Here is a 14,232-nt window from a genome sequence, read left to right on the forward strand (position 1 = left end):
AGCCTTCGCCTTTTTGTCACGGCGGACTTGGCTGACCTTTCGGCTGCCTCCCTCGCCGAGCAGGCAGAGGCAGACGAGGGGGCAAAACGGGGCTTTGTGAGCATGTGCGGAATACCAGCTGGAACCGGTTGGGCAGCGCACGCGAAGTCGGAGGAGGCTCGCAGCTGGTGTAGTAGCTGGGCCAGCCAGCCATGCCTTCCTTTGCAACGACCGACGAAGCTCGGTGCTGCAGAGCGCCCGCCCCCTCGCTTCCATTGGCAGCCGTCGAGGGCCGCCGTTGTTGTCGCCCGGTCCTCCTCCTTCCCGGCTTCCCACCCCGCTCCGCTTTCGGCACGACGTCTCCGCGGCCAGCGCCCCGCTCGCTCCCCTTCTCCCGCTGTCGCCGGGCGCGGCCCGGGGAGGTGGGCGTGGCCAGCCCTGGGCTTTAAACAACCCCGATGCTCCTCCCCTTGAAAGTACCTAACGGGCAGCGGATGGGCTGGCTGAGTGAGTGAGGGAGGAGGGTGAGTGTCTGCGCTTGCCGTAGCCTGTTGTGTATCGCGGCATTTTTCTCTTACTTTGTATCTTTCTTTCAGCCCCGGTCAGATCGTCGTTCTCGGTAGCCGTAGCTGCCCGCTCCTTGCCCTCGCCACGGTCTGAAGCGCCACTGGGGCAGGCCCGGCTGTGCCTCCCGCCCGTCCTCCGCCCCATTCTTCTTTCCTCGACCGGGACCAGTTTGTTGTTTTCTGAATGAGCAGAGTGGAATCCGGCTTTGCCCTTCTGCCGTAGCGCCATTCCTCTCTCTTTCCTCCCAAGGCCAAACGAAGGCCGGTTTCGTTCCTTTCTCTCTCTCTCTCCCTTTCTCTCTCTTTACCCCTTTTTCTCTTTCTAGTCCCCTCATCCTCTTTGTGTCTCCCATGGCTTTGTGTCTGGAACTATTTAAACAATGTGAGTGTACAGAATTTTGTGGGTTTTCCTCCCTTTTTGGCATGCAAAAAACACAAAACCCCAAGGATTGGCTGCGCAAGCAACCGTGCACTGCTCAAGGTTGTGCTTTTAGTTGAATTATACGTATCCTCTCTTTTTTTATGTTATTTTTTTTTCCTCCGGTGTTTCCAGCTGTCATTTCAGCGCTTTCTGTGCGTGCGCAGATATAATACAATACGCTAGCTGTGGCTTTTTTAAGTACCAAAGAGAATTCCCCGTTTCCTGTTGGAAGTGAATGGCTTTCAGATATAAAGCTGCCGGGAGTAAGTGGGTGGGCGGGCGTGGTAGGTAACTCGCCTTTTGTAGGAAAGGGCTCTTTTCCCGACTGCTCCCCCCCCAAAAAAAATCTCCTTCCTGCCGATTCCTTTGCACTTTCAGCTAAATCCTGAGCTTGGGCTTCAGTGGGGGCGAGGGGAGGCATAGAAGTCCCCTCTTCCTCAGTGCATGGCTCTGTGCTTGAATGAGAATGTTGATTCCGATTTTTTTAGCCTACTATTGGCATTCCAGATCATGGCAGGATGTGATATCATTTCCCTATATTTATGCTATACTGAACATCAGTCTTGTGTGTGCATTTGTCTCTGCTTTGAGTGATGGAAATGACACAGATTGGGGGCTAACTAGCTTAGATTTGCCTTGGTAAGCCAACTGCTAGGATTCTGATGAAAGCTACATAAAGTTTCAGCACTGGGCTTTCCGTGGGGTGACAGTTTAATTTCTCTTGCCCCAAACTGCAAATGTGTACAGTCATGATTATGAAAAGTGTCCTCTTGGGGACTGTTGCTGAAGGTTGTCAGAAAAAGGTGAAAAGTAGATTTCACCTTGCATTTTACTTAAAGCTATGGAACAGGACAGTGGTATATGAACATAAACTTTTTTTTATTGGAACTGAACAAGACTGCATTTGAGAGATTCTTAAGTGTTAATAGGCTAAGCAAATGAAAAATATTAGAGACTGAAAAGTTATTGTCTTAAGTGCAAAATAATATAGTTCTCATCTATTTGATTATGATGATGCCTTTGAGCCTTTTGTTTAGTCTCTAAATGTTGATTAATAAATAACTAGTAGCATTATATTTATAAATGAAGATTTATTAAATTGGATGTGAATAAACTATTCACTGCTTTCACCCACCAAAGTGTTTAGTTTTTAAATATTGCTTTCAGTTTCTCGCTTCATTGCCAGATATTATTCTTCATGAATAATTCTCTAAGGAACTAAATGATCCTTATACAAAGCTGCTTTTTGGCATCTCTATTCAGCTTAGAATGAGATAAGAATGCCTAAGGCTGTTTATTCATGTATCTCATCAACTGGACTCCACTCACTGAAAACTAGGGCTGTAATACATTTGATAGATTTTAAGGTGTCACCTATATTTCTGTTTGATTTTTAAAAAAATCTCTGATCTTGATTTCCTTAAAGGCATTGAAGGCAACCTTATCTTCCAATTAGCCATTTTAAAAAGTTATTTTCATCCCAAAGGTTTCTATATGTGAACTATTTCTTGACAGCTACAACTGAAGAATGGTAATGATCTGCTTTGTTTATAAGGAAAATATGTTTGAAGTACTGCATCCTCTAAACAAATGAGCCTTTAATTGGCCAGAATCCTATGTTGCTTAGCAATTCCTGAGGAGTTTACTAGAGGGGACAAATTGCTCTGTGGTGAAATGGGCCTTTAGGGAGTAAAACTATCCTGCAAGGAGTAATTTTAGAATGTGGTACGAACCAAACAAAAATTTCAGGGAATGAAATTTAAAATGAAAAATGTTATTCTAAAGAGGAAGAAACCAGGCAGTGAGTTTGAATTCATAAATAATTCTGAAGACATGATCATTGTAGATAATGTATGCATATCCATGTAAGCTGATAGGGAAACTGCAGTTCTAAAAGTCTCTTGTATTACAAGTGTGACCAGGCAAAAATTTAAGTGTTCTTATATAATGAAAAATTCCAGTTGGTCTAAGAACATTCACAGAAAGGTGATACCTGTTTCTGGGAGTGATCCGTGTTCTCCAGTTATGCCCCATTTATTCTGTGTTCAATGTCTACATCTGAAATCTGAACCAAAAATTATCTTATTTACAGACTGACCTTATTTACTAAGAAATGCTAGACTACAGGCTAAATGCCTATCCTTTGGTGAATTTGCATGTTATTCAGTTTTTATGTTCAAAACATAGAAATGCTAAATATTAAGTTTCTGAAGTATTGGGGTTTTTTAAATAGTTGCAAAGTTAAACATATTTGGTAGAAATAATATCCATATTAGTAGAACTGGAGCTAAATGTAATATTTTACTAAATGCAAAGCCAACTAAATTCTAATTTGGTCAAATTTGATGGTAATTTGGCATTCCAAAAGCTGTTTGTGTAGCATATCAATATCCCATCAAATTTACCATCATGCCATTGATAAATTTCCTAGGTTTTGCCCTAAATAACCTTGGGAATAACAACACATGTCTATCCAAAAGTTCAGAATATTTGACAGTATTTAACAAGTCAAACTTGTTTAAATTGTATTTAAATTGATGTCTTCATTAATGTCAGTGTCATTACTGACATGTTTTGGAATGGTAATCCCTGCATTATTAAACTTTTCCTTTAGACATATGGGTTGGGAATTATAGCTGCTTGATATTTTTTTAGAAAGCATCTAGTTGAGAAAGCTAATATATGAGAAATTAGAAGACACAATATAAAATCCATTAATACCATGTCTTTTGCTGTTTAAGGATAGCTTGGTACTTCTGTATTTGTTTATACTGAATTTCTTTAAGATGTTATATATTTTCCATTCTTTTAAAATGTAAAACTAAAAATAGGTTCTTAGTGTGTAAACAAATGCCTCCAGTTTTAGAAGGATCTATATCTATGTAAAGCAAATTGTAACTATAACGCAAGAGGCAGGTATTTCTATTGAAGTGATAGGTAACATTTTTCATCTAAATTATTTTCTGTATTTCCCAACATTCAGCAGACTATATGCAAACATTTATTTATTTGTCGTATGGCATAGAGTACATGGATAACAGTAATAAAAATATGCAAAAGGAGCACATAACACTATGGTACACATATGATGGAAATATGTAGTCAGTTTTGTAAGGTATGAGAAATTAAAGAAGTTATATATAAATTATAGGTTAGATTTTGAAATACATTGGTTCATGAGGATGGAATAAGTGTTCTTTATATTAATATCTAGGGGTGCAATGGCTCAACAGTTAGACAATGAGCTTATCAGCTGGAACTGACAACCATCATGCAATGGGGCAAGATCCTGTTACTTGCCCCAACTCCAGTCCACCTCGCAGTTTGAAAGCATACGAATGCGAGTAGACAAATAGGTACCGCTTCAGTGGGAAGGTAACAGCTTTCCATGAGCCTTGGTGTAATCTGGCCACATGACCACCAATTCGTCTTCAGACAACGTGGCTCCCTCGGCTAAGAAACTGAGATGAGCATCACCCAGTAAAGTTGGACATGAGTGGACATGGAAAACCTTTATCTTTTATATTAATATCTAGCCCTAGATACTAATAGGGGAAACATGATACGAGCTCTATCATATTTGAAAATGGAAAACATTTTTAAATAAATGTCTACCTAAATAATGGAGAAAGACATCTATTTATTTACCAGGGCTTATATTCATTCTCATCTAGCCTTTCTCAACCTTTCTGCCCTGGAGGATCCCTTGAAATAAATTTACTGCATTAAAAAAGAGCAAAAAAAATTGATATGATTCCCTTCTAATATCCACAGTCCCCATTTTACAACATTTGCAGTAACAGCAAAATAGAAGGCCAACTGTGACATGTAGAAGTTTTGTTACTGCAAGTGTTAGCATTATGCACAAAGTTTTTTAAAAAAACCCATTTCTTTCTATCATAGTCTTGTACCTCTTTTGATTTTGGTTTAAATATCACCTCACAATTTTATTATACAGTTTTAAAGAAGCTCCTATCACAATCATAAACACAATAATAATAATGGGCTACTTTAAAGAACTATTTTAGGAATTTAAAGTACATGAAGTGTATGTTTTCTAAAACACAAGCATTAGCTTTATTGCAGTGATGAATAGACAAGTCTTTAGAAAGTCTAATTTCTTTTTCCTTTGGAGAAAAGTGAACCTGTGCCAAGATCCTGTTGCCTCTTTAGAACAAGCTTAACTGTATACCTTAGCCACTGCTGCTTATTGATCCGAATAGAGTTTCTCTCTCTCTCTCAAAGCATCCAATTTCATGATTTACACACCTGGTAGTGTTGTTTTTCTGCACAGAATGAAATAGAAGGGGAGTCAATTTCAAGATAAACTCTCTTTTTTTGTTCTTATTCAGAAATCTTTTAATTGTCATTTTAGAATCAGAATGGAATATTTAACATGGGACCTAGTTTTGACAAAAGAAGTGATTGAAGTAATCTAGTCCAGAATACAAAGTGATACAACCTGCTTTACCACATGATTGAATTTGCCTTCCTGTTGCCAGCAAAATGAAATGTATATGGAACAGAAAGATGAGTAAGAAGGGTGTAATGGTATGTGGCAATGACCTTGGAGACAAGAGGGGAAGATGCTGCTTAGGGAATGATCAGATAAGAGGGGCATAGCTTGTAGCTGCAGAACACAGAGAAAGAAGCTCAGAAAGGAACTTTGATAATTTAGAATCTAAATATGAAGGCATTTATATTGGGGTTTTTTCCTGGAAAGAAGAATGAATAAAGATAGATGCCCAATGCACAGGGATGTATTTCATTTGGATTAACTGCATCAAACCTTTTCTGCTAGTTATTCAAATGAGCTTTCTGTCCAGAACTTTTGACAGTGTTGATGTTATATAAAATATGCATCAAACTGAGATTTATTCTTGATGATTTCATGGATTGCATGTAGTTTGTGTAACGATACAGGAGTGATTTGCCATTAACTATAGCTATTAGATGTTCAAGAAAAACATCAAGTACCATTACTTTCTTTTTGTTTAAGTGTATTCTTAAGTAACATTTGTGAATGTGCCAATTAACCAGATTCTAAATTTTCCCTGACCCATTAATCATGCATTTTAATAAATAATGGGCACATTGTCCCTGATGAGTGGCATATTTAATGATTTAGTTCTACCTAAATGATAGAATAGTTTTTATTAGAATAACAGCAAAATCCTTTAAAGCAGTGGTCCCCAACCTTTTTGTACCAGGGACCAGTTTCATGCAGAAACACTTTTTCAAGGACCGGGGAGGAGTCCGAGTTTGGTGGTTTGCTTGCAGATGTTTCATTACCTGACTAGGTAACATCTGATGTTGTTACCTAGTCGGGTAATAAAATGTCTGCCAGCAAACCACCAAGTTCAGGGAACGCCAATGCCTCCTCATTGCAACCCTGAGCGACAGATATTCTCTTCTATTGGGACATTTAAAATGGAGGGTTTCAGCTGCAGATTCAGGAACTGCGCCGGGCTGAGGAGCGCCTTCAAAACTGAGCGCTGGGCGGCGGCGGCCCACGGCTGTCTCTGCGGCTCAGGACAAGTCCCTGCAGGATGGCTGAGAAGCCCCGCCTCTCGCCCCTGCCTCCCTCAGCCTCATCCCTCAGGTGTCTCCCTCCCTCCCTCAGCCTCATCCCTCAGGTGTCTGCCTCGTTCCTCTCTCAGTCGCTCTCTCGCTCCTCCACCAGCCCAGGAAGAAACTGCTTCAAAGAAGCCGGCAGGGTGGCTTTTCCTGTTGGCGCAGCTCCTCCGAAGCGCCCGTTCACCCCCACCCCGCCACCCACAGTTCAATCCAGTGCTCCGTTCTGCCTGCCTGCCTGCCTGCCTTCGTTTCTGGTTGTTTCGGAGCAGCTTCGGCTGAGTAAAGAGGCAAATAGTTATTATTCTCAGCCGAAGCTGCTCCGAAACAACCAGAAACGAAGGCAGGCAGGCAGAACGGAGCACTGGATTGAACCTGGATTGATTGGCGGTGGGGTGGGGGTGAACGGGCACTTCGGGGGAGCTGCGCCGACAGGAAAAGCCACCCTGCCGGCTTCTTTGAAGCAGTTTCTTCCTGGGCTGGTAGAGGAGCGAGAGAGCGACTGAGAGAGGAACGAGGCGGGAGGAAACCGAAGCCACTGAGCCAGAGAGTAGGACAGGCTTTGGTTGCTTCCTCCCTCCCCTTCTTTCATTTGTGTCCTTGATCCCTGATCCCAGCAGCATTCACTGAAGGCGAAGAAAGCCGCCATTTTTTTTTCTTTGTGCCCCGGTGCAAAGTGATCCACGGACCGGTACCGGTCCGCGGCCCAGTGGTTGGGGACCCCTGCTTTAAAGTGATCTGGGATGCAAAATTATTTATTTAGTGTATGGCAATGGTACAATTAGCCAGGAGAAAAACAATGGCTATTGTTTTCCCAGATTTATTAATTTGAGGGATTCTTGTAACTCAAATAAAGAGCATTTCAGTAGGCTTGTTGCACAGAATTGGGTACTAAAGCATATGTTAAACTGTGGAATTGTATCCCCATCATCTTGTGATTTTTTTCACATCAATTACAGAAATATAAATCACATTTCAGAATAGCTTTTTCACTTGCAAACATTTAAGAAAATTTGCCTTTATACAATTTTTGAGGATACATTATTCTTTGGAGCATACATTATTCTTTATTCATCCATAGATTTACATGAAACATAGACACATGTAGAACATAAGTTTTTGTTCCCAAGCAGAGTTGCAAAAGCCTGCCTGTTTAATGAACAAATTATTTCAACTCTCTTAGATCTCCTAAAGGTGGCCAAGGTATACCTGTAGGTTTGCTAGTAAATTTCCAAATATTTCATAGTAGATAAGCAGAAATGTTTTAACTTCTTGGTTTAGTAGGAAGAACGCAATGTATCGTCCTGTGTCATTAAATAAAAAGAAATAAGCAACCACATTTACTGTTCACTCTTCTCTATTATGGAAAAGAGAAAAAAGTCTAGTGGCCATCAGCCTGGCCCTTTCAGTGCATAGAGTAAGTTGGTTATTATGGGTCGTATGGAAGAGGCATTGTTGACAATTCTTTGGCTGTTCTACTCTGTTGGAAAGTAAAAAATGTATGTTCAGCATAGCCTGCCCTGCACATCCCCTCCTCTAGCTAGTCTACTGTCTACAGGTAAAGTGGGAAGAATATTGTCTCCTTACCACTAATGAAATAAAATTTAATGATAAGTCTCTAGGAGAAATAGAGGAAGGAGGTTCTATTGACCTTCATCTTGGGTATTAAAATATGTTGGGCTGAAGAAGTTGTATTCTATGGCTCTGAAGAGGTAGGTGGTGCTTATCCTGCAAAGTTGTATTGTAGCTGTATTTCATCCATCCCACTCTTTATGCACAATAAATAATTCAGGGTCTATTAACTAGGAAGAATATGCCAAATGAATTTCTTTTCTCCTGCAAGCTAGTTTCCAAGTTTGTTTCAACTCTGCTGGAGTTCTGCAGAAATAGGCAAGTCTTGCTGTGGTTTTTGCTGTGAAGTTGAAGGATGAATTGTTGAATCTCTGTTAGCCTGAATATTTTGCCCTATTCTTCATATTAAAATGTGCATAGAAGAATATAATGATATTACTTATATTTGGGGGGCTTAACCATAGCAGTTTCTTACACATCACTCAGAGAAAACAAAACAAACAAACAGGAGGAACAGGTAGTTTTTTTTATAAACTGAGGAATTCTGAATCCTTGTTTCCTCTTTCCAATCAGTCTGCAGGATAGTAATGTTAGCCATTTTGTAGTTTTGTATCATAGTATATGAAAACAAACTGAAAATGAAAAAGTCTCACTGCTCATGTCCTTTGCAAAGCATCCCTTCAACTGCTCTGCACAAATGTAATTTGTATATTAGTAATTAACTGATGTTCTTACTTGAACTCAGTAGATTGGAAGTTGCATCACTGCTCCTGTCTGTATGCTATGGAATAAAGATGAATGGTACCAACATCCAACATCACATGAGATTAACGTGTGCATGCCATTGCTGTGAGAGGAGTTTTAACATTAACTCTAGCCATGAATCTGGGACTTAGCTGTGTTAATAGCTGACAAGGAATACAGCAGGATTGCCACAATTCCTGCCTATAAAAGGCATTGAATCTTCTTCAAATATCAGAAACTTGCAGTGAACACCATGGTGAGCTGACATCTGATGGTAGAGGGACTGTATTTATGAAGTTAATCAGAGTCAGATTCTGGATCTGTATCAGCAAAATCTCTCCAGAGGTAGGAGAGATCCATGAGATAATCCATGTAATTCTAGACAACCACTCTTCATGAATAGATCATGAATACGGAAACTCTGGAGCTATTCTTTGCAACTGGCTTTTGAGTTGAGTGGCTGGAAATCCAGGATACCATCAAGCTCACACCAAAACCACAATCTTTTAAGGATATAAAGCCTTAAGGAACAAATCTCATTTCTTAATAACTTTTTGGATTATTTTTTAACTGTAGTGGAGAGATTAAGGACCTTTAGTTAGCAAGGTTGCACTGTATTCATTGGGTGAGTTGCCTTGGAGAAATATGGTTTAACTATGATTTTAAAATTTTTAGAAAAATATTTATTTATTTATTTATTTATTTATTTATGAATGTTAACAGATTAAGGGTCAGGTGGATTTGGAATATACTTTTGAATTATTTAGAGGAAGTATTCCATTGGAAATTCTGATTGTTTCGGTTTTTGGTTTTTGGTTTTTTAAAGGGAAAACAACAATGGGACTTTGAAAATTTGACACTTTAAAGCAGTGGTCACCAACCAGTGGGCCGGGGACCACTGGTGGTCCGTGAGAAAATTTTGATAGTCTGCAGAGAAATGTCACCCCAAAGCACCCCCCAAAGCAATTAATCCAGGCTGCATGGGAACACAAGGCTGTGCTGCCCACATGGCCTGCAGGAACAAAAGGCTTGCATCACTTGCATTGTGAACAACATGAGGTAGTGAGGGGAGAGGGGAAAGGGTGGAGGAGGGAACTTGCCCCACTCCACCCCATGGCCATTGGGCTGCTTCTTTCTGCTTCTTCTTTCTTCTGCTTTTGGCAGCATGCAAGGAAAGCAGCAAAAGTCTTTCTTTCTCTCCCCCAAACTCCACCAGAAATGAGTCTTTGGGACCCTGCAAGGCATCCTGCTCCAAGAGGCTGCACTGGCACAACAAGTCTCACAAAGACTCATTTTGGGTGAAGTTTGGGGCAGAGAAAGAAAGACTTCTGCTGCTTTTGCTGCTTTCCTTGCATGAAGCCAAAAGTCTCTCTCTCCCCCTGAGAACAGAGCTGGAAACGATATCCTGCAATCCCAGATAAAGAATGATTGATCAGTAGGAAAACGGGGTGAGGAATTTTCCTGCAGACATTTTTGGGATTTTCCCAGGGTCTTTGCTGCTTTCTGCAGAGACCCTGGGAAAACGTCAGTAAGCCACCGTCAGTCAAGATTCATATTAGTGGTCCGCAGGATTTAAAATTATGAGTTTGGTGGTCCCTGAGGTCCAAAAGGTTGGTGACCCCTGCTTCAAAGAACTAGAGGACAATCCAACCATTTGGCTAATTAAAAAGAAAAGAATGGAGCAACAATTCTTAATAAAGGTTTTTGAATACTAATCTTAAAAATTACTTAATGTGATAGCTAGAGCCTGTGTCAAGGAAATTACAGAAGAAAATCAAATTATAATGGATAATTTTGAAATTTGAAGGTGATACACACATCCCAACTCCCCCCACCCACCCCCGGTCAAACACAACCCTGATGCGGCCTTCAATTAAATAGAGTTCAACACCCCTGTACTATAAGGAGTCAAATAGTGTAATTTTCAATGAGCAAAGGAAGATGTAGTGATATACACAAGTCCTTTGCAATAATGGATTGCATTTAGCCAATTAGAGCTGGAACAAGTCTGAAGAAGTATTTCTGCATAACTGAAGAACATTGATTCCACAGCAGTACTACATTACTGAAGCCATGCCAGAATACTTGCTTTGTGGTCTGGGCCAGAGATCAATCATTCTTGATTTTCCAAGATATTTTTTGTCACAGCTTCTGCTCTTAACACAGTCCACAGTTTGTATTCTGGCTCAGTTAAAGCTGATATATTATGAATGGGTTACAAACCCACATGAATTCCTATGAAAAGGAAATTTCAATATGCAGTCCTCACAATTCAGCTCAGTAGCAGATACCTATATCCACAGTAGTAGTGGTAGACATTTCTTCCAGTCTCTGTGATGAACAGTATGAACAATATGAACAGTATAATGTGTTCATATGACTGAAATTTAAAAGCATTTGATTCTAAACCAAAGAGAGAACTTTCCAATTCTGTTATTCTATGATCTAGAGTAGGGGTCACCAATCTTTTGGACCTCAGGGACCACCAAACTCATAATTTTAGATCCCAGGGACCACTAACTGGTTCTGTGGGTGTGGCTTGGTGGTCGTGTGACTGGCTGGGCATGGCTTGTATGTAAATATTATATTTATATAAATATTGATTTTTTTAATATAAAAAAGCAACTTTTACCCAAAATCAGGCAAAGCAGGCAGGCAGATTGAGTTGCTCACAGAATCACAGATTCATTCAGAAATCTATCTATCTGCCACTGGCTAGCTCAGTCTGTCACATAAAACTTGCTTGCAAGCAAACTCATAAAATTTGCTAGCAAGCAAACTCACAAAATTAACTCACAACACACCATGTATGTAAATATTGAATTTTTTATTTTAAAAAAAGCAATTTTTACCCAAAATCAGGCAAAGCAGGCAGATTGAGTTGCTCACAGAATCATTCAGTAATCGATCTACCTGCCATCGGCTAGCTCAGTCTCTCAAATTTGCTTGCTGTGAGTCTGCACTGAATTTGCTTGCAAGCAAACCTTCAGTCCTAAGGGAGGTTTGGCTGTACTGAGCTGAAGATCTAAAGACTAGCTAGAAAGCAAGAAATCCAACCATTTCCTGCTTCCTAGCTAATCTAAATCTCCCAGCACAGCAGAACAGATGATGGTCAGAAAAAGGAAAAATAGCAATTTAGCAGGCAAGTTTACTGGGTAAGGAGTGAGTGGGCGGGGAAGGTTCCTGCGGGCCATGTGGGCGGCGCAACCTTGTGTTTCTGCGCAGCCTGGATTAATTGCTTTGGGGGAGGTGCTCTGGGGGTGAGATTTCTCTGCAGCCCACCCAAATTTTCTCATGGCCCACTGGTTGGTGACCGCTGATCTAGAGCAGGGGTGTCAAGCCCACAGGCCAGGTGCATCATGTACTGGCCACACGCATCCCCGGTTTAGTGAAGGGAGAAAAGTTGTGATATATCTCATGATGATGTGATGTCACGAGTTTGACATTCCTGATCTAGAGTACAGTACTGACCTTGCTCTGGTTCCAGTGTGTGCTTTTAAGAGTCAATGTTCCACAACAGTGTTTGTTCCCCTGGTCACTTTAAGATATATGGACTTCAAGTCCCAGGATTCCCCAGTCCTCTCAGTAAACTAACTTTATCACCTTTGTTCTAATGGATTGCTGATTACTGTACATACAGTAGGTGAACTCAAACTGCTGTTTGTAAAATAGTATTACATTCAGAATTGTCTGTTCAATTGCTTTAAAGTACACATTAGAAAACAATCACAGAATTCTGTAAAGATCCTCTGAAAACAAAATTTTAATTTGTCAGCTAATTTGAGAGTGAAAATATAAAGGCTCTTCCCCTAGATTCATTTTTCATGGGTACATGAATCCAAAAGTTATAAATGCTTTCAGGACTGCTTGTTCTGATATTTTTGTAAGTTTCCCCTTGCTAATTCTCAAAGGATAATGAATTTTATACAAAATTATAATTAATGCTTCCACACCTTGAAGATTTCTTTCTTTTAGATATCAGTAACTCTGCACTTCACAGAAGTAACCCCCCATGTCATTTGATTGAGTTGGGAGGTTAAATAAATAACTCTGATAATGGGAAATAATGTTCTTAATTTTTAGACACAAGTTGAAAGAGATTTGAGAAAAAAAGGACTGCTCAACAAGAATGACACTTCCCATTCACTGGAATTCATTACTGAAGGCTGAAAGTGGAAAAAAAGTGGGGGGGGGGGGAATTGATTCAGTATTATTTTCAAAAATAGGTCATTGAGCCTATTTAGCTCACTAATGCACGTCACAGAGAATAGTCATACAACCGCTCAGGATGAAAGACCAAGCAACAGTGAGGCAAGCAAGTAATACTATTAAGGGCCTCTTTTAAACTGTAGTGTCATTCTAACTTACAAGATGCTCTGATCCAGGACTAATTATTTCAAGAGTCATTCTGATTTGAGGACAGAATTGTCCATTATTGAATTCAATGTTCTCTCCCATTATAATACTTAATATAAATATCATGCCATTTCTCACAGTACAAGAAATATATATGAATGAATGAATGAATGAATGAATGAATGAATGAATGAATGAATCATATGTATGAATTACCCTGCTTTGGGATAAAAGCTTTACTCAAATCTGGTGCATATGTCTATTTGATGTATAGTAGATAGAGTGAAGAGACTAGTATAAAAATAATTATGATTAAACTAAGTGCTTTACATAAGCAAAATATGTTGCTCAATGCTTTTGAGGTATTAGGCTAGTTGCTTGAGCAAGCAAACATGTTCATTTCTGCATTTTGATTTATCTCCCTGTAAGGCAAATTTTTATCTTACTACATGAACAGAGGAACTTTTAAGTTCTTAAGTTTCTGGTTTAGGCTTTGCTGCATGTATCAGTTGCTCATTCTATAAATGCATTCAGATTTACAGAGATAGCAGTGTAGGAAGTTTTTCCCCTGATGGAAAGTAGCCTTGTCTCACAAATAAAATAGTACTTTGGATACTTTTTAACAGTGTTTATGGTGGTAACAAAGTATTAATTCTTATTATACTATGCAGTTCAAAGTGCAATTTTATTGTGCATTAATGTTGCATTATATGTTGCCAAGTATAGCAGAGGTGTGGTAAATTTATAGACCTACAGATTACATTTGTAAAGTATTCATGCCTAAACCCCATAATGTTGTATAAAAAAATATTAATTAGAACTTGAGTTTAGTCAACTTCAAAGAATTAATTGTAGAGATTTTCAGCAACAGCTTAAACGAGGTTGTCCAACTTTTGGGCTTGCTTGGGCTGTATTGAGTGCAGAGAAGTTTTCTTGGGCCGCATATAAAATGCATAATATAGTTAATGTATATAAATAACAAAAAAATAATATATCTTTTATTACCTTGTGGGACTGCAT

The 14,232-nt window shown here is 39.6% G+C and overlaps 1 protein-coding gene across 7 annotated transcripts in view; it reads left to right on the plus strand.

The window, feature by feature from the left end:
• The window catches only part of DLGAP4 (DLG associated protein 4), a 398,191-nt gene that overhangs the window by 340,414 nt on the left and 43,545 nt on the right, over window positions 1-14,232 (plus strand). For 3 of the 7 annotated variants that reach the window (XM_087959405.1, XM_087959409.1, XM_087959408.1), the window contains exon 1: window positions 205-503. The exons of 2 other annotated variants lie outside the window; for them this stretch is intronic. Coding sequence is in view for 1 of the 5 variants with exons in the window: in XM_087959404.1 (XP_087815530.1) it covers window positions 897-927 (31 nt within the window). In the remaining 4 variants the exon portion in view is untranslated. Of the gene's footprint in view, window positions 1-199; window positions 504-575; window positions 928-14,232 lie in introns of those variants that run through there. 2 more of the 7 variants (XM_087959404.1, XM_087959414.1) reach the window with 2 other exon arrangements.

This window comes from Notechis scutatus, chromosome 3 (genome assembly GCF_049901735.1).
Source record: "Notechis scutatus isolate UNSWTSFEM ecotype Mainland chromosome 3, rNotScu1.2, whole genome shotgun sequence".
Lineage (NCBI taxonomy): Eukaryota > Metazoa > Chordata > Lepidosauria > Squamata > Elapidae > Notechis > Notechis scutatus.